The following is a 20,598-nucleotide window of genomic DNA, read 5'->3' on the forward strand; positions in this document are numbered from 1 at the left end:
CAGATTTAAGAAGGGGAGGGCCAAGATTCTCAGAAAGGTTTAAATGCCCTTCCTTGGATATAACCAAGATCACAAGGCAGCAAAGAAGTGTGTTTTCTCTGTTGATGTGTTTGCATTGGTATGCCCCATATTAATGATAGCAGTGTTACCAACGCAGGACAAACAGGAACTCTTCCCCAACATCATCACAATGGGATTTGTGCTTTGGGCATATGTGGGGTTTTGGACTGGGCGGGGAGGGTGAGAAAATGGTTCATAAGCCCTGCTCAGCCATGAAGTTTAAGAAGAATCCTGGTGGATTGCTAACAAAAGACCCATCTCAGTCCAGCATCCAGATGCTTATGGGTATGGGAAGCCCAAAAGCAGAATCATAAAATCAGAGTTGGAAGGGACCGTTGAGGATAATCTAGTCTCACCCCCTGCAATGCAGGAATATGCAGCTGTCCTGTATGGGGATCAAGCCTGTGACCTTGGCATTATCAGCAGCACCATGCTCTAACCAGGTGAGTTACTCAAGAGCAACAATACTCTCCTGATCATGTTACCTGATCATCTTTCGTCAATCATTCTTTCAGAATATCAGAGAATTGTAGAGTTAGAAGGGACCTCGAGCGTCATATAGTCCAGCCCTGTGTGATGCAGGAATCACAGCCAAAGCATCCCTGACAGATGGTCATCCAACCTCCAATGAATAAGAGTCCACCACTTTCCAAGGGAGTTGGTTCCACTGTCAAACAGCTCTTACTGTCAGAAAGTTCTCCTTACTGTTTAGTCTGATTCCCTTTCTTGTAATTTGGATCCATTGGTTCAGGTCCTGCCCTCTGGAGCAGGAGAAAACAAGCTTGCTCCATCTTCCATGTGACAGCCTTTCAGGTATCTGATAGCCTACCTCACAGAGTTGTTGTCAGCCTGGATGAAATTGGAGGCAGGAGGAAGGACCTTGCATGCTATTCTGAACTCCTTAGAGAGAATATGGGATAACAAGTTAAAAAAATAAATAAAGGGAAAGCCCTTTGTTCACCAGCAATAAATACTTGGCCTCATATATACGGAAGCAATGGGTTAGCTACAATAATTACATGGGGTGGTTCCCCTGATATGAACTAATTAAGAAATCTGCTTCAATGGAAAGGCATTGTAATAAGAATTATAAACACTACATATACAAATGCTTATATTGTGCATTCTGGAGCATGCTGTGCTGGTCCCAGGGGGGCGGTTACCATGGGGCGAGGTCCAGGACCTGAGTCGAGGGTCAGCAGACAGTCCTCCATGGGCGAAGCGGGGTCCAGGGCGAGGAGCAGGGCAAGGACAGGAACTCTCGAGGAACAGGACAGGGTGCTGGCTGAAACAGCTCTTCAACGACGTTGCTCCAGCAACCTGGGACCAGGCTGACTGGCCTTTATCTTCTCTGAGGCCAGGGGCGGTCCCGGCCCCCAGGAGACCCGCCTTTCCTGGCCTTAAGGCGAGCACTCCTCCTGGGAGAAACCAGTTCCCTCCGCCTCTCTGCCCTGAGCCTCTGCAGCTCAGGAGAGGCTGGAGGGTTAATGGACCCAGGGGGAGGCTCAGTGTTAGAGCATTGGCTTAGCATGCAGAACATCTCAATTCAACCCCCAGCATCTCCAGGTAAGGCTGGGAGAGCCAGTGTGGTGTAGTGGTTAAGAGCGGTAGACTCGTAATCTGGGGAACCGGGTTCGCGTCTCCGCTCCTCCACATGCAGCTGCTGGGTGACCTTGGGCCAGTCACACTTCTGTGAAGTCTCTCAGCCCCACTCACCTCAAGGAGTGTTTGTTGTGGGGGAGGAAGGGAAGGGAGAATGTTAGCCGCTTTGAGACTCCTTAAAGGGAGTGAAAGGCGGGATATCAAATCCAAACTCTTCTTCTTCTTCTTCCTACCTAAATCTCTTGGGAGTCACTGGAGTCAGCTGGAGCAGGGTTTCAAAAACTTGGGTCTCCAACTATTTTTGGACTACTGTTCCCAGCATCCCTGACCACTGGTTGTAGTCCAAGACCAGCTGGAAACCCAGGTTTGGGAAACCGTGAGCTAGAGGGACTAATGGTCTGACTCGGTGTAAGCTGTGTGGCTGCATACACGCCATACATTGAAAGCACACTGAAAGCAAATCCCCCACCCAAAAAATCCTGGGAACTATCTTGTTAAGTAGTGATGTACGGAAGTGAGGGCTGGACCATAAAGCAGGCTGATCGCTGAAGAATTGATGCTTTTGAATTATGGTGCTGGAGGAGACTCTTGAGAGTCCCATGGACTGCAAGAAGATCAAACCTCTCCATTCTGCAGGAAATCAGCCCTGAGTGCTCACTGGAAGGACAGATCCTGAAGCTGAGACTCCAATACATTGGCCACCTCATGAGAAGAGAAGGCTCCCTGGAAAAGACCCTGATGTTGGGAAAGATGGATGGCATAAGGAGAAGGGGACGACAGAGGACGAGATGGTTGGGCAGTGTCCTCGAAGCTACCAGCATGAATTTGACTAAACTGCGGGAGGCAGTGGAAGACAGAAGTGCCTAGCGTGCTCTGGTCCATGGGGCATAGCTGTCAAGTGTCCCTTATTTGAAGGGACAGTCCCTTATTCCAGCGCCATGTCCTGCTGCTGTCCCTTACTGATGGATGTCCCTTAAATGTCCCTTAAATGATGTCCCTCAAATTTCAAAGGAAGCAGCTCCCCTCCCTCCCTGCCGGCCAGGGAGGAGGGAGGCTCCAACTATGTTGCTTGGCTGTGTTGCTCACCCAATAAGTCAAAGAACGACTGGGGGGTGGACCTTGCATGCCTTGTGTGTGGCTACTTAATGCAAGCTGAGGGTTTTTTTGAATGCTGGACACAATTTTGTTGCACGTGCTGCTGCAAACTTTGCAGTGCAAAGCCAGGCTGGGGAGCCATCTTAAGTTGAGGCTGCATAGGCCTTGTGGTACATGTGATTCAGATTCTATTCAGTTGAACCTCTGGTTACAAAGTTGGTTGGACAGTGTTCTCGAAGCTACCAGCATGAGTTTGACCAGACTGTAGGAGGACAGGAAGACTGGAGTGCCTGGAACAGGTGAGGCTGCAGGTCCCTTATTTTGGCTGCTGGTCCCTTATTTTCAAGGCTGCTGGTCCCTTATTTTCAAATCTGCAAGTTGACAGCTATGCTATGGGGTCACGAAGAGTCAGACACGACTAAACGACTAAACAACAACAACAACAATCTTGTTAAGAGTGTTGGGGATTGTAGCTCTGTGTGGGGTAAGATACCGTTCCCATGATTCTTTGGAGGGTGGGGAATGTGCTTTAAATGTGTCTGAAAGAAAAATAAAAATCTGTTTCCCAGTAAAGCGACAAGGAGTCCTGAAGATTAAGACACTGATAATGACAGACACGTTTGTGAGCCAGAGTCCACTTTTTCAGATGTGCAGCAGACAAACAGAGCAAGGGGGAAAGGTCTGTACAGAGCCAAACAGAAGCAAGATTGGGTGAAAAAAAAGGGTAAAGGAATCCATCAGTGGGGGTGACCCGCTCCAGGCTGGCAAAGCAAGATATAAAGCACAAACGAAGACCTAACTAGCAGTAATTGCTTTGTGGTGAGCTAGCACTCCCCTTCTCTATTCCAAGTCAGATAGTGCGAAATCTGCATATGAATTCTGATTCAGTAGCTTCAAGCTAGGGTTTCCCTTTGAAACATTTTGCTGCTGAAGTATGGCAACTTTCAAGCCTGCCACTGAATGCCCAAAGAGACTGAAATGATTCACCATTGTTTTCTGAGCAGTACTCTACTGAGTGAGACTGCTGAGCAATGGAATTCATATGCAAATCTGACACTATCAAAGATGCTTCGAATAGAGACTGGGAGTGACTAGCTCACCATAGAAGGTTATTGTCCCTTGTTAGGCATTCATGTACACTAATGATCGCTCTTTGCCAATTCATTCATTACCTGTTGGGAGAGTAAATCGCACACCAACTTCAATAGAATCTTTTAGCCCCTTTCCTGGCTCTTGTCTGCTAAGTAATAGCTCCTTTGCACTGCTAAGCCTTCTGGCCTCCCTTTTTAATAATTCCCCCCTCCTCATGCATCTTACAAAGTGGGCTTTTATGCCATGGTACATTTGTTAGTTTTTAAGGTGCCAAAGCACTCCTTTTTGCTTTTGCTTCAGCTGCTGCAGTGCCAAAGATTAACATACCGGTAGTTGGCCTTTAAATGGAGGGTATGTGATCTGTATACATTAGCTTTGAGAGGTAAATTGTATGCAATTATTTACTATAACAGTTCTGTGCTGCTTTTCACATCAAATCTGCAGGCAGTGTACAATAACTTTTAAAGCATAAACACCAGCATTAACACAGCAAAATATGTGGGAATCTCAACACGTAGTTCCCCACCCAAATTGAAACCATACCAGACCCTGCTTAGCTTTACAAATGTGTTAGCAATTGTATTGCTGTGGTTAATGAGAGCTGCTGCAAACTCAATGTTGTTAGAAAAGTGGAATACATAGATTAAATCATGAGAGAAACTTCTATGAACTTTCTCCAAACCATGCATAGCATCTTATACACTGCCACTTTTCCCCTAAACTGAAAAGCATCAACTGTTGCAACTTTTCCTCAGAGGAGAGTTGCACCAGCCCCTTGATCATTTTGGTTGCTGTCTTTTGAACCTAGTCCTAGACAGACAACTTCTCTTTTTAGACTAACTAGGCAGTTCACAAAGAGTGTCATATACTGTACAGTGGTACCTCAGGTTAAGTACTTAATTTGTTCCGGAGGTCCGTACTTAACCTGAAACTGTTCTTAACCTGAAGCACTACTTTAGCTAATGGGGCCTCCTGCTGCCGCCGCGCCGCCGGAACACGATTTCTGTTCTCATCCTGAAGCAAAGTTCTTAACCTGAAGCACTATTTCTGGGTTAGCGGAGTCTGTAACCTGAAGCGTATGTAACCTGAGGTACCACTGTATAGTCAAAGAGCCCTGTGAGTTGGAACTACAGTACCAGAGTTTGAATCCCTGCTCACTATTGAAGCTCATTGAGTGATCCTGAGCCAATCAACAACTTTTATAGCCTAATCTTGTTGTAAAATGGGGTGACTTGGATGAACTGTCTTAGGTGGAGGTTAGGAATGTGAAATACTAAATGCAAATGTGTTTCTTAAAAATAATAATGATGTGAGCATAGGTTTAGTCCTGAGACTTAAATTGTAGTAACAGGAGACAGGAACAAATCTCATCCTACACAGTGGAGAATTCGCTTCCTAGCCTGCAATTGTGCGTGGGGATGAACCTGCATTATCATCATACGCAATACAGAGCAAAAGAGAAGCTGGGAAGCCTTTCTTCCGCGCTTTGCACCCGAGGCTGGCACCAGGGCGGAAGTCGTGCGCGGAGACGCGTCTCTGCCTCGGTACGCGCCCGAAATACGCGCCTCCTGCTCCCTCGATCCCCGAGCAGGACGTTCCGCTTCCGCCTTGAAGGGGGAAAAGAGAGAGATGCTGGCTGGGCGAGAGGGACGCTGACGGGAAGCGAGAGGCCGCCTCTTCTGCAGCCCGAGCGGGGCGTGTGGGGCTCGAGTGCGGCCGGGCGCGGGGGGAAGAAGGAACGGGAGACCCCGGCCGGCCCCTGAGCTCCGGAGAGGCCGGCTCCACACCTCCGGGGGCTCGTTCGCGGCGGCGGCGGCTGGAGATGGAGAAGGAAGGTGGGCGCTTGGGACGTGCCGCGCGCTTCCCTTTCTCCTTCCCACCCACCCCTCTCGCCCTGGGGCTGCGGGGCTCCGCGGCCGGGCTGGAGGAAGGCGCTGCGGGTTGAGATTAGGAGGGGCGCGGATGTGGGGCGCGCGTGTGTGTGTCGGGCTCACTGAAATGCAAGAAGGAATGTGGGCACTGGGAAGCCAAAGGGCTCGTGGGGACGGAGTTAGGAAGGCGAGGACGACCAGGTGGGCATTTAACCCCACTTCGTCCCTGTACAAGTGAGTGTGTATGTGGATTTTTCTCCCCCCCTCCCTTTTGGCTTCTCAGTTTCTGCAAACAATTGTGACACAGGTAAAACCAGGTTTTTCGAAATGCAGGTGACAAAAGTAAGCGGTTGGTTTTTTCAAGGAATGTGTTTTTTGCCTGTTAAGGAGTTCTCTGCACAGGAAGCACTGGGGGGGGGGGCAAAATCTGCAGGCGCCCAACAGGGGTGTGTGATGGTTTTGATGCTCTCTGCGTTATATGGGGTTCTTGTGCGTCTTCCTACACGGAAGAGCTTTCTGTGTGAGGAGGTACAGCCCATGCTTGTTTTAATTGGCTTTCATACTCATTTGCTTCCATCTTCCGTGCCTTTTTAAAGTTTTGAAAAGTCTAAACCGCTGGTATAATTTGATGGGACCCTCAGGGTGGCTTCCGATGAAACAAGGTTTAAGCAAGATTGTATTAAATGCACAAATAAACAACATATCTTGTACCAAAGTTGGCAGGTATAGACATTTGAAGAAGTGGAACAAAAATATATTAACAGCCCTCTATCTGGTTCTTGTTTGAAAGAAAGAAAGAAAGAAAGACATATGTCAGCTCAGCAAGATCTTGCCTTTCCAACTCCAGCGGTTGTTGCAACAAAAATATTGTTGCACCAACCTTGTGAAACAGAAGCAAGATGGCCTGCCAGATCTATTGATGAAAGAGAAGTCCTGCTCTTTAGCCTCTGGCAAAGATAGGACTCTGAGCTCTCCCAGCACCCCCTTGGACCAAGGCTGTTTTGAGTTAGGTTTAAAGCTGGGTTGGAAAATCTCTGGCCTGGGACCGAAATGGCCAGGGACCCTTCATGCCTGGCCCTCAGGACTCTCTGCAGGCTGCACACCCACCCTGACCACACTGTTATCCTGCTTTGCACCTTCCTTAAAGAGTTTTTGCCAGCTTGGGATGTGTCCTTGAACTCTTGCTTGCCTGTGTGGAGGATAGAGAGGGGTTGTGAGCATATGTGGAAACTACCCTACCTTACAAAGGTCAAATTTACACCCAGAGGAGAATATGGGCCTCGGACTGAAATCGGTTCCCCTGGTTTAAAGGTTGAAACTGGTGCTTTGGTGCTTTGCATTGTGTCAGGAAGCCAATTGGGAGCCAGTGCCAGATCTCCTAGCATGGTTGTACTGTGCTCTCAGTGGCTGATAATGAATGGGACACCACATTTTGAATTAACTAAAGTTTATGAACAGCTTTCAATGACAGATCAATGTAGAGTGCATTGTAGTACCCCGGCCTGGGAGTTACTAAAGTGCTTGTGTATGTCTTAAGTATCATGTGACATCCCTACCTAAAAATATGTACCCCAAGGGGGGCCACTAGGGGGCGCATCGGAAGATGGCTGACAATAACATCTCTCTGACCCACATGAGGTAATTTGGAGGCTATGATGGGAGTAATTAGCCTCCCTACCCCCCCCCAGGAAGGTGGGGGGGAACTGCCCTTGCCTGCTGTGCCCTGCACCATCCCCGAATTTGTGGGGGTGGGGGCACTAGGCACAAAGCCCTCCTGTGGGATTCCGGCACTCCTGGACTCCGTCTCTGATTCGCACCACTAGCTGCAAGAACTTCAAAAGAAACAATTTGGATGAAACTAATTGCACATTTTTCAAGGAAGAAGGGGGAGTAAAGACTGCTAACAGAAGAGATCTGTGATAAAACAAGACAAGAATAAATCATGAGAAGATACGCTAAGATACGGTATGGCAAATGACTGATGGGGGAGGGGGGAAAACGTTCCTTTCTTTCCTTATGTGATTAAATAAGAATCCCCTCCCCTCACGAGTCAGAAATGTCGTTTTAAGGACTCAAGCTGTGGATTTAAGACTGTGTGGAGATAAACTTTTGAACCAGAGCATGTTTTAAGAAGAGCTGACAGTAAGAGCTGTTCGACAGTGGAATTTGCTGCCAAGGAGTGTGGTGGAGTCTCCTTCTTTGGAGGTCTTTAAGCAGAGGCTTGACAACCATATGTCAGGAGAGCTCTGATGGTGTTTCCTGCTTGGCAGGGGGTTGGACTCGATGGCCCTTGTGGTCTCTTCCAACTCTATGATTCTATGAGCGTGGAATGTATAAGAGCTCTGAAATGACGCAGTTAAAAATGCCATCGCCATATTGGGAAGCTCTGTCGGAGGACTTAAGTCTGAGAGGAGAAACAGAGAAATAGAGCTGCTTTTATATTGTGGGTGAAATTCCTTAGAGGGATTTAAGAGCGACAGATCTGTAATTAATGATGGAAAGAGCGATGTTATCTATGAAGGCGATGATATATGGAAACCATCTCGATTTGAGGATTGGAAGATCGGAAAAATTCACACAGGGTTATTATTATTGGTGTTTATCGGCTTAAGGAGACTATCAGAAGAGATCATAAAGAAAAAAGAGAAAATACATGAACAAGATGTGATGTGGAAACAGCAAGATAAGACTGGATAGAATTATGAACTCTGTTTGGACTGATTTGGTCTGATTTGGACATTAATGCAGTAGCAAGAAGATGATCAGAATCCCCCTTCGGATCTTGAAAAATGGGTCCCCCCAACAAAATTTAAAATTCGGCTTTGTAATTCAGAATTTATGTGATGTGATTTAATTTGATGTGATTGGCCGGTTAATAAAAAATATTTTAAAAAAATAAAATATGTGCCCCAAATAATCTCACAATATTTAACCACACTCATATCTATAAGGACAATTCTATAAACTAATGTAAAAACAGAAACTTTCATTTAACACACCACCAGATTTTTATACAATGGTACCCGTTGCTTGGTCCCAGCTCCTGCCAACCTAGCAGTTCAAAAGCACATCAAAGTGCAAGTAGATAGATAGGTACCACTCTGGCGGGAAGGTAAACAGTGTTTCTGTGCGCTTTCTGAAGCAGCTTAGTTATGCTGGCCACATGACCCAGAAGTTGTACGCCGGCTCCCTCGGCCAGTAAAGTGAGTTAGAAAATCTCTGGCCTGGGACCGAAATGGCCAGGGACCCTTCATGCCTTCATGAGTGCCGTAACCCCAGAGTTGTCCGCGACTGGACCTAACGGTCAGGGGTCCCTTTACCTTTATCATGGTTTACGAACTTAATCCGTTCCGGAAGTCCGTTCTTAAACCAAAGCATTCTTAAACCGAGGCATGCTTTCCCTACTGAGGCCTCCTGCTGCCAGTGCCCTTCTACCGTTCGGGTTCTGAGGCAAAGCTCGCTAACCGGAACACCTTCTTCCGGTTTTGCAGAGTTCGTTTTCTGAATAGTTCATGAACAGGGCTGTTCATAGACCGAGGTACCGCTGTATTTGGCTTACTGTTGTCTTTCTTTTCCTTTTCCTTCAATTAGATGAACATAATTTGTTCTAAGCTACATGACCGAAACATAATATTATTAAGTTTTTTTTTTCATTCTTAAAGTTATAATAATTTTGTGGAACATACTTCTGGGTGACAGGTTCAACATATAGTTGATGATAGTTTCCCATGTGGCTCAAATGCAACAGTGGTCTTTGCAATATAAAAAACTCAGATGCAGTACATGTGCTCAGTCAAATGTTAACTTTTGACTAATAAGCTAAACCCACCTGAGCAGTTAAAGTCTATGCATGCACTTTGCAAGCATTCTCCAAATGAGCATGCATTAAAGAAAAAAGACTAGTGATGGCCTGATATCCTTGAAGCACTGGCTTGGTTATATCATGCTTGTTTTAAGGTGGTTGAGCAATTGGCACCAAGAGAAACTTTTATTTATTATTGCCGTCGTTGCAAACTGGTGTATTTTTCATTGACGTATTGCTTGTATCTCATTTTGCAATATGTTTAATGTGCCCTGTTCCCCAGTCTGCATCCACCATCATACACACCTGCAGTCACAAACCACCTGCCCTCTTCCACCTCCCATTTCTGTTACTCACCCACTCTGCTCGCTCCCCAACCTGGAAAAAGATTAAGAGAAGTGGGGTGGGACAGTGACCTTAAGCAACTGTTGTTTTTGCACCCTTGGACAATCTCCTTATCTCCATTTACAGATAGTTATTTTTGAAAAGAAACTTAACATTTTGCTTTAGATATGACCTTATCACATCATAACATTCTTGGCTTTGTTGCACAACATAGTGCTGCTCATATCAGGTTTGTTTGGTATTGTGAATGTGTTTACCTTCAAAGATCAGTATATAGTATTTTAGATATCCTAAACATCTGGACAGACCAGCTCAGAATTCAGAATGTCATTTGCATCTCTGAAAATCTCCAAAATTCCGGATAAGGGACTACAATGCTGACTGAGATTATCTAGATTGTTCTTAGTGACTGAGGAGTGAGATTTTTATCTTCTCTGTGGAAAGAGGTTTGTAACGTTCATTGGGCTTTGTGAGCCTGACAAACTTGTTTCATAAGAATGCATGAAGAGTCCTGCTGAATTTGGCCAAGACCCACAGAGTCTTGTGGCCCCATCCATACGTGTAAAGCAGTATCATACTGCTTTAAACAGTCAAGGCTTCCCCCAAAGAATCCTGGGAACTGTAGTGGTTTTTTTTTTAAAGGGTGCTGAGAAACTATAGAAACTATTGTTCCCCTTAGAGAGCTAACTATTCCCAGAGTTCCCTGGGGTTGATTGTTAAACCGCTTTGGGAATCTTAGCTTTGTGGTGGGAATAGGGATCTCCTAAGAGCTCTCAGCACCCTTAACAAATTACATTTCCCAGGATTCTTTGGGGGAAGCCACGATTGTTTAAATTAGTATGATACTGCTTTAAATGTATAGTGCAAATGGGGCCTTGTATCCTGGTTGCAGCAATGAATAGCCAGGTGCTTCTTGGAAGACCTTGTTTTTTCCAAGGATCTGGTATTCAGAAGTGTTTCACCCCTGGAGATGTGGAGATTCCATTTAGGTATTGTAGCTTGTGGTTAATAGCTTCTAGTCCCCTCCCCTGCCCCCATAATGGGGGTCCTTTGAAATGCTAACCATCCTAATTATGTGTCAGAATGGAAAATCGTAGACCTATTTTTAGCACTTAACCTTGCTCAACTTTCCCTTTCACCTTGGTAAAAGGTATTCGGGAGTGAAAACAATATTTTCCTTGTTTTTAAAGCAGCAGGAAACTAAACAGAAGCAGTTTGCCTGTGTGTTTTGGTCACAGTTCAGCAGTCTGTAAAATCAACATGTACGTCATTTAGCTGACTTCCTCTGTGTTACAGTGTGGGTGTTTTAATGCTTTTTTTTTTAGACCTTCCTGTTATAAATAAGGTTTTGAAGCTCAACTATGTGAAAAAATGTTAATTTGCATAGTTTTGCCTGTGTGCGGTAAAATAACCAGTGGTATAGAACTGTAGTGTTCAAAGCTGTACCTTTAAAAAAAAAATAGATTACTTACCTGCCCTTTACCACAAGGTCCCAAGGCAGTTTATAACAATAAAAGGCACAATGATAAAACAAAGAAAATAGATACAATGGTGAAACCAGAAAAGTGTAAAAATAATTGAAAAACAGCTTCACATATAAAAATAGTTTAAAAGTGTTCCAGTACAGATGCAGTCTGGAATAATAATCTCTACTTAGCTGAAAGTCTCCCTCTGACACACAGAACCTGTAAGAAAATGTTGTAGTGGGGAGCTGTTCAGGGTTCTGGTCATTTCATCCCCCCCCCCCGTTTTGATTTTCAGTCCCCCTCCCCAACAACAGTCAGTTCCTACTGAGTATGTTCAGTCCTCGTTGGGCCCTTTTTGGGAATCCTCCCCAATTTAGGGGTCCCTCCCCCCCAAACCCCAGTTCTTTTATAATACTTTTTCTTGTGAATGTATTGGTGGGAGTTTGTTGGAGTGTCAGTGGGCATCTGCCTGCAAGTGCCCTCACACTGCACTTGCCTTCTGATACCTATTATTTGTTAATTTGCAATTTGTTTATTAACGGGATTGTTCCTCAGTGCTCTTCAGTGCCATGGAAAGGGGTCCACTTGGGCCTCCCAGGTTAGGGAGTTCCACAACATGGGCACTAAAACTGAAAATGTGGCCTAGCACCCACGTACCTACGGGACCGCCCCTCCTGGTATGCCCCGCGGAGGGCCTTAAGATACATAAATAACATCACTTTGGAGGCCCTGAGACTCAAGGAGGTTATATTGGTTTCAACTAGGGCCAGGGCCTTTTCAGCACTGGCCCCGACGTGGTGGAACGCTCTGTCACAAGAGACTAGGGCCCTGCAGGACTTGACATCTTTCTGCAGGGCCTGCAAGACAGAGCTGTTCCGCCTGGCCTTTGGTTTGGACTCAGTCTGACCCATGTTTCCCTCCCCTTATGATTTATCAGCTACTTTAAAATGAGGCTGCATTTTAAATTGCATTTTAACCTGTATTTTAAATTGTGTCCCCCCCCTTTTTCTTTCCCCCCTCTCTTTTTCCCCTATTAGGTTTTTACTGTGATTTTATTGGGGTTAGCCGCCCTAAGCCCAGCTCTGGCTGGGGTATAAATAAAATTTATTATTACTATTAAAATGCCAGCCAGCCTTCTGTTGATGTCAGTAAGATGCAAAGCAGGGCCTCTGACTATGATGGTGGGTGGGCTGGTTGCTTATGTAGGAAGGCTGTCCTTTGAATACCCTGGGCTGATGCTTGCCATTGTTCAGCATTATGCTAATATATGGGCACCACACCTAATTAGAAAACGTAATGAGACACAATCCTGTTTGGAAGAAGTCCCACTGAGTTCCATGGGATTTGTTCCCAGATAAGAGAGAGAATGTGTATTTGTAGGATTGCAGCCCAATAATAACTTCTGGCTCTATTTTCAGGAGCTGCGGATCTGAAGCAGAGAAAGAAGCCAAACAGTACAGAAGCTGAAGGAAAAGCTCCTGAAGAAAACGACGAGGAAACGAAAAAGTCAAAAAAATCTCCAAGATGTAAGTTGTGCCCTCTTTAAAAAAAAAGTGGCACTCTACTTCTTTCATTGTAAAATCATGTATATGGGTTAAGATTTTCTCTGTGTTGCAAATTCACTTTGCAATTCTGTTGCACCACATGAAAATCTTTACATTGAGGGGGGGAAACTTGTGGCTGCACCATACTATGTAATAGTGCAGCCTTGTAAATCAACATGCAAAAGATTCTCTAGCCTGTAAAAGAATAAAATACTAGCCGACTACAAAACTAGGAGTATGCATTTCTGTGCTGGCTGTGGAAGAGAGAAGCCCTCTTCTTTGAGACCAGCAGGGAAAACACATATTATCAAACCTCTTAAACTAGTAAATGATATTTGATTTCCAGTAATTGACTGCTAGCTTTGGGCTTGCAGTCAATTACTGGAAGGGTGGACCATTTTGTCTCTTCTCTGGCAGGCTGCTGAATTTCTGTGCTGGCTGTGGTAGGTGAGAGTTCCCTCCCACTGTGGCTAGTATGGAAAGCTAGTAGGATGTTTGGATGAGGAATGGAGTGATCTACCCTTTCTCTCCCAGGCTGCCCACTTGCGTCCATGGAACAGCTGCCAAGCAAAAGGCTAGGCTGTCTTAGCAGTTGACTCTGCGGTTCATGCTGGTTTCACAGTTACTCTTCTGAAAAACAGTCACGTTCGTGCATCGCTTCCTTTGCCTACAGCCGTACTGCTGATGGGCCATCTACGTGAGAAATGTACAGTAGCTAGAAACGGATTCAGTTTATGCTTTTCCCTAAAGAACTCCGAGAACTGCAGTTTCCCCTTAAATAATGCTCCAGTTCAGTCTGGGTGGCAAGCTCTGTCTTCAGTGAGAGAAGCTTTCCTGGTTAAAGTTCTTCTGCCCATTTCAGCAGCTTACAGAGTGGTGCAAATGGTGGTTCCGCTGGAGCATCTAAACTGGAGTCTGCAGAGTTGGAGGGTGATGACGTGACTTCCTCAGGCCACAGAGGTGTTGACAGAATGGACTCCTGTGCTGGAGGTTCTGGGGAAGGGAAAACCCTGTGAACAGTTCCCTGTTCTTCCTTCAATTCTTCCTCCAAGTCCTCATCCCCCAAAGAGGGGAAGGTCATGGTATTGGAAGGCTTAGACTAGGACACACTCCTCAGGAAGCTAGATAGGAAAAACAGCAACAGGAAATTCCAGATTGAACTATATAATAACTAAAGTATATAATAGCGCTATCCTAGCTTCTGTGTGTTGTTGGAAACTCTTGATCAGGTCACTGGAACTGGCTGATAAAAGAATATGGGATTAGGCAGACCATTGGTTTGGTCTTGAAAGCTTTGTTCTTTGTGCTCAAAACCTAGAGCTTCCTGGTGGCTTCATGTGACGTTCCTAACATTCCTTTACAGATGTCTTCATTCCACGTTTCGCAAAGCTTTTCTTTGGCTGTCTTGCAGCAGTCATAAGTGGAATGATGTATGCCATGTACCTTTCGACATACCATGAGCGCAAATTCTGGTTCTCTGGCAGGCCGGTAAGGAAATAGAATCATAATTACAAACAATACAGAAAACGCTCTATCTTTACCTTATTCAGAAGAAAGGAGCCTCTAGCCCTTGGGTTGAATGTGGCCCTCTCAGCCTTTCTGTCTGGCCCTCAGAACTTCCTCCAGGCCATGTCCCCTTTCCCCCCTTCTCTGCACCCTTTATTGGGCTGATCTGAACCTGAAGTGTGATAAAGCATCTTGCTTACTAGAGCAGGTGGGTACAGACACCTTTCTCTACTGGAAAAGGGCTGCTACCAGATGGAGTACCAGTATCAAGCTAGTTAGGCTGTCATTCTGAAAGAACATAAAGGCAGGTCTTTATAGCTCATAGATACTCCAGATTAATTCCCATTATTGTGGTGAACAAGTGTGCTGTTGCAATTGCCAGAAGCTGCAACTGGAGTTTTGTGCTGCCCCAGGTCTTTTCCATTGAAATATTTTTCACAGCCTCTGTGCAAGGAGGAGGTGCTTTTTGTTCTTTTGCTGTGTTTTACTGTTGGCTTTTAAATCTTGTTAACATTTTGTAGCGAGCCACTCGTGGAAGTTCATTGACAAATAGCTCAATAAATCTTATAACTATTATTGGGTGATATCCAACATTCATCAATAGAGCAGACCCATTGAAATTGTTGGACTTGTCTGCACTCAGTTTGCTGTGAGTATGACTTAGTTGAATATCACCCATTATTGCTGTTAGGATTATTAATGACTGGAAATGACACCCCAGTCAAACTTCCCCCATGATTTATTAAAGATGTATCCTTTCTCATTGGATGGTTGTGTCATCCAGGCAAATGAATATCAAATGAGAATATGATTTTTTGATTTTGATTTTCTAGGAGCTTGAACGAGAAATCACATTTCAGGGTGATGGTGCCATTTACTACTCATTTTACAAAGACTTATTAAGAGCTCCCTCCTTTAAAAGAGGTAAGACACATACATTTACTAAATAGCAAGTGAGACAAAATCAGAAAAGATAGTACTGAGTAGCTTCTTGGGATGGAGGAGAGAAAGCGTGTAAGCTTTCAGACTACACAAAGCTGTTTGCACAGGCTTATGTAACTCCGTTTGCACATCTTATCAATGCAAAGTTGGTTCATCAAAGCTTCCACTTGTGTATTATATCCCTTGTTCTCTGGGATAATCCATTTCTAATACTATTAGGCCTTATGGTCTGGAAACCCTACCCCAGTGGTCAGGCAAAGGAGAACTATGGACCTGATCTGTTCCCCTACAGGAGACAGCTGAGATTCTCCTGTGAGCCACAGAACTTCACTCCACCATCAAAAGCTCTTTTCCCTGGATTGTGCTGCTAGCTGTAGAGTAGAGCAGGACCTGCGCTGCTAATGAATTGTAAATAAAGAGCTACCGTATTTTTCACTCCATTGGACGCACCGGACCATAGGACGCACCGGACCATAGGAGGGGGAGAACAGGGAAATTCCCCCCCCCCTTGTTCTCCCCCTCTAAAACAAGGTGCGTTCAAGGTACATTCACCAGAGCTTGTGGGGCTGGCGGTGGAGGGAAGCGCTGCTTTCCCCCACAGCCAGCCTCAAAGATCCCTGAAGCCTTTGGAGCGCAGCGCCCCGCTGCCCTGCAGAGGTTTGCGCGCAGCCGTCCCCAAGCTAGAGCAGCGAGTCGGAGCCCTCCGTCTTGCTGTTCTGGCTTGGGAACAGCCTTGCTAGCTTCTGCACGACAGCGGGGTGAAGGCAACCCACTGCCCTGCAGAGGTTTGCGCGCAGCCGTCCCCAAGCTAGAGCAGCGAGTCGGAGCGCTCCGCAGTGCTCCGTCTTCCTGTTCTGGCTTTGGGCTTAGCGGCGCAGCCTGCATTCGCTCTATAGGATGCACACACATTTCCCCTTAATTTTTGGAGGGGGAAATGTGCGTCCTATAGAACGAAAAATACGGTAGATTTCAGGACTGGCGCAATGAAGCTTGCACACTGTGTCGTCCAAGGAGCTGCAGTGTTCACTGCATAGTGGCAAAGCCAGAGGCTGCCTATCAAATTCATCAACAGGCAAATGCAGGCTTTGTAGCAGGACTAGTTCTGGAAGGGAGTTACTAGCCTCCCAAGCAAATGGGTGTAGATACTCTGCAATACATCTGTCTAACCTTGCTTGTTATGTTATGAGATGGCATCTAGCAGCTTTTCACAAAGCACAATATCCCTGAAATCCTAAAGGCTATTTCAATATTTCACCCCATGCCTTTGCAAGTAGCCTCCACAGTAGTCCTGTTCAAGCATTTAGGGAATGGCAACACAAGTAGGGGATTTGTCAGGCACACATCAGTCCTGCCTATGGTGTTCCATCTATTCCATCCACCTCCAATCCTCTCTTGTTCGGCAGGAAGGTCTGCATTCAACTGAACATGCTTAGAAGCCTCCCAATAACTGGGAATACTGTGCCATCTGTGGTCCCAATTGCAAGGAGCCTTCAGAGCCTGCTCAGCTGAATACCCTTTGGACCTTCCTACTCAATGCGGGAAGGGTGGGGCCAGTGCATGCAAGGGCATTGGGGGGCGAGACTAGTTGGCCTGGCCTCAACTCATGCAGATGTTCCATTCTTAGGCATGACTCCTGAACAGGGCTCAAGTTGCAGAAACCAAACATGGTAGAACTCTTCCTCAAGTTGCAGAAACCAAACATGGTAGAACTCTTCCTTTTGTTGATCTTGAGAAATTGCATAAATAATGCTGGCATCCCTTCCTCCCACCCAAATCTCATTCTCAGGAGTTAATCAATTAACCCACGACAACAGGACTCTCTCGCTGAAGACCATGAATGTCGTGCGGCAGATGACGTTGTATCCAGAATTGATCGCCAGCCTCTTATACCAAGCATCTGGCAGTGAAGTATGCTTTGCCCCTCTCTTGTTTCTTATTGTCCTGGGGGATAAGTAGTTGAGAAGTGTTCTGCCCTAAAAGCAAGCAGCTTGTTTTCCTCCAGAGCATTATTTGTGCATCCAGACCCTCAACGAATATGTGGTGAGCTGTCGGAGGACTCTACACTGTGCACTGAGGGTTCTCTGTGTGCCCAGAGAAAGTGCAACCCCCTCTGCGTGTAATCAGCCCCTTAGTTGAGACCTGGGTGTGGGGTCTCAGTTAATGGAAGCACCCCTAAGAGTAGCTTGAGGAGTGTAAGGAAGTCCATATCTTATATTTTGAAAAGCTGAAAGCTGCAAGACTGCAGTTTATTGCTATGAGGGTTCTCAATGACCCATGCAAATATCCTTTGCCTTTGCTCTATAAAGGGGTTAGTGTTTTGCGGCAACAGTAAGGTGCTGCTGCTACTCCCTCCCCTGGTTATTATCTCCCACCCCATCAGCTTCATGGTCTTCTCTTTCCATTTGTGAATTTCAAACGGTACTTTATTGTTGCAATTCATCTGCTAGTATTGCGTGTTTGAAAATATTTATGTCTTTAATTTTCAGGAGGTTATTGAGCCAGTATATTATTACATTGGTATAGTATTTGGGCTGCAGGGGATCTATGTGACTGCGTTGTTCGTAACCAGCTGGCTAATGAGTGGGACTTGGCTGGCAGGGATGCTGACTGTTGTCTGGTTCATTATTAACAGGTAAAACAAATCTTTACTACCCACCCCACCCCATAATTTGCTGTTCTTTCCCTGCCTTCAACTGAACAAGCAACTGTATTCCTAATTCTTTCTTTTCCTTTTCCCTTCTACGCTATTTCCAAAGGGAACTTTTATGAAAGTTTCTAGTTGCTGATGTATTACACTACCAGGAAAGGTTCATTCTGTAACTGGAAATATTATAAGAGTGGGAAATGGATCATGTGGATAAGAATTGGTTGTGGCCTTTCTATTTCACCCCCCCACACACACCCACACACCCCATACTTTTTGTCCTGTGGTTTTTGTTGGTTACATTTGCATGTTGGGCTTTAAATGTCTGGAAAGTGTCTTGAAGCCCATCGTATGAAATTCTCTGTGGAGAGGTTATAGGCATATGGATTCCTGATGGAGCCTGTCGCTTTCCACATGCCCTTTCATGACGGGGCAAGGTATTTACCGTATTTTTCGCTCTATAAGACGCACCGGACCACAAGACGCACCTAGTTTTTGGAGGAGGAAAACAAGAAAAAAAATATTCTGAATCTCAGAAGCCAGAACAGCAAGAGGGATCACTGTGCAGTGAAAGCAGCAATCCCTCTTGCTGTTCTGGCTTCTGGGATAGCTGCGCAGCCTGCATTCGCTCCATAAGACGCACACACATTTCCCCCTTACTTTTTAGGAGGGAAAAAGTGAGTCTTATAGAGCAAAAAATACGGTAATTCTTGTATATGTAGTTTATACTCCAATTTGTGGCTATACTTTGTGCTGTTTTGTTGTTTATAAAATCAAAGATATACATCTGAGAGGGAAAGAACCCATTGCATAGATCATTGCTTTTGCAGTATTTCTGTTTAAAATTTAGAAATTGAAATGTTATTGTAAAAGCTCATTGTCCTTGCTTTCATTAGAGTATGCTTCTATTTGTAGAAGGCAGTCTTTCCCAACCAGGCCTGCAGCTCCATTCAGGCCTATTGGCCATGCTGCCTGGACGCAATATGTGTTGCAATCTAGAAGGCACCAGGTTGGGTTAGGGTGAAAAATGACATCTAGGATTAAGTAGCAAGGCTGTTAATGATCAAACCCCCAAAAGTTCTAATCGCTAAAAACTCCAAGGCTCTTCATTATGGTCAGTGACTAATATTCAGAAAAAAGTCATACAAATGAATATATAAAAGAATACCAAACAACAAAATAGAGAACCATAAGTGTCGTACTATAAAATGCCCGGCACAGAGAACAAAATTATCAATTTGCTAAAATTAGTCTCTGGAGAGTTTTACACACAGCAGCACAATATTGAGCCATCCTGGAAGAGATGGATGTGTTCTCATCAGAAAGGAGAAAAATAGCATTAAATGCATCCAGTCGCTCTGGGAATTTCCGTTTAAAATGGTCAATAAAAATCATGCATATCACAATAGAAGGAGCAATACATAAGAACACCAGTTATCGATTCTACCTCTCCAGATTTGCAGGGACATTTACATTGACCACAGAGGATTTTTTATAACTTCCCTTCCAAAACTGCCAATCGCTTAAGGCTTTATTGCTGATACGTTGTTTCTGTCAAGAGCAATAGTCAAGCCTATAACTATGTTCTAAAGTAACCTGTATATTTTAATGGGTTGTCCCTGTATGTTTTCCAGGGCAGATACCACAAAAATAGACTATTCTATCCCGTCAAGAGAAAATTGGGCATTGCCATATTTTGCTTGTCAAGTTGCAGCTCTTACTGGCTATTTAAAGAACAACATCAATCCTTCTGCTGAGGTAAGATGAAGACGTTTTCAGTCAAAATATAATAGTATAAATAGGCTGATCAGATTTGAGAACCTTGATCCAATAAACCATTTCGGGCCAGGGGCTGAATGTGGCCCTGCAGGCTTCTGTGTTTGGCCCTCTGAACTCTCCCCAGACCACATCCCCTCCATAAACACACTTTCTACTGGCATTCCTTCACATCTTGAGTACTTTTGCCTGGCTGGCATGTGTCCTTAAACCCAGATAATGCATTATTGTTTCTGTGGATGGAGGATAAGAGAGGAGCGTTCATACCGTAAAGGTAAAGGGACCCCTGACCATTAGGTCCAGTTGTGGCCAACTCGGGGGTTGCGGCGCTCATCTTGCTTTACTGGCCGAGGGAGCCAGCGTACAGCTTTGGGTCATGTGGCCAGCATGACTAAGCTGCTTCTGGCGAACCAGAGCAGCTCATGGAAACGCCGTTTACCTTCCCACCGGAGCAGTACCTATTTATCTACTTGCACTTTTGTCGTGCTTTCAAACTGCTAGGTTGGCAGAAGCAGGGGCCGAGCAATGGGAGCTCACCCCGTCGTGGGGATTCGAACCGCCGACCTTCTGATCGGCAAGTCCTAGGCTCTGTGGTTTAACCCACAGCGCCACCTGTGTCCCTGTTCATACCATACGAAGGTTTAAATTTACATGAATTGCTCCACCCACTCCCCTGGCCCAATCCAGCGCTGCCATGTGGCCCACAGGAAATTGCCCAGAGGCAAATGCAGCCTTTTGGCTGGAAAGGGTGCCCCAACCCTGCTTTAAAAAATGAGATGGTTTTGCCTAAGGTAAAATGTAACGGACCAAAAAATATTTCATTTTCCAGAACTGTTAAAGCCTCTTCTTCTTG

General features: G+C 45.4%; 1 protein-coding gene across 4 annotated transcripts in view; it reads left to right on the plus strand.

Moving 5' to 3' along the window:
- The window catches only part of DPY19L4 (dpy-19 like 4), a 66,943-nt gene that overhangs the window by 31,106 nt on the left and 15,239 nt on the right, over nt 1-20,598 (plus strand). For 2 of the 4 annotated variants that reach the window (XM_082235286.1, XM_082235287.1), the window contains exons 2-7: nt 12,752-12,859; nt 14,241-14,365; nt 15,217-15,307; nt 17,112-17,233; nt 17,812-17,957; nt 19,604-19,727. In XM_082235286.1, the coding sequence (XP_082091412.1) occupies nt 12,752-12,859; nt 14,241-14,365; nt 15,217-15,307; nt 17,112-17,233; nt 17,812-17,957; nt 19,604-19,727 (716 nt within the window). Of the gene's footprint in view, nt 1-5,444; nt 5,685-12,751; nt 12,860-14,240; nt 14,366-15,216; nt 15,308-17,111; nt 17,234-17,811; nt 17,958-19,603; nt 19,728-20,598 lie in introns of those variants that run through there. The other 2 variants (XM_082235288.1, XM_082235289.1) reach the window with 2 other exon arrangements.

This window comes from Podarcis vaucheri, assembly GCF_965113315.1.
Source record: "Podarcis vaucheri genome assembly, chromosome: 8".
In the NCBI taxonomy this organism is placed as follows: domain Eukaryota; kingdom Metazoa; phylum Chordata; class Lepidosauria; order Squamata; family Lacertidae; genus Podarcis; species Podarcis vaucheri.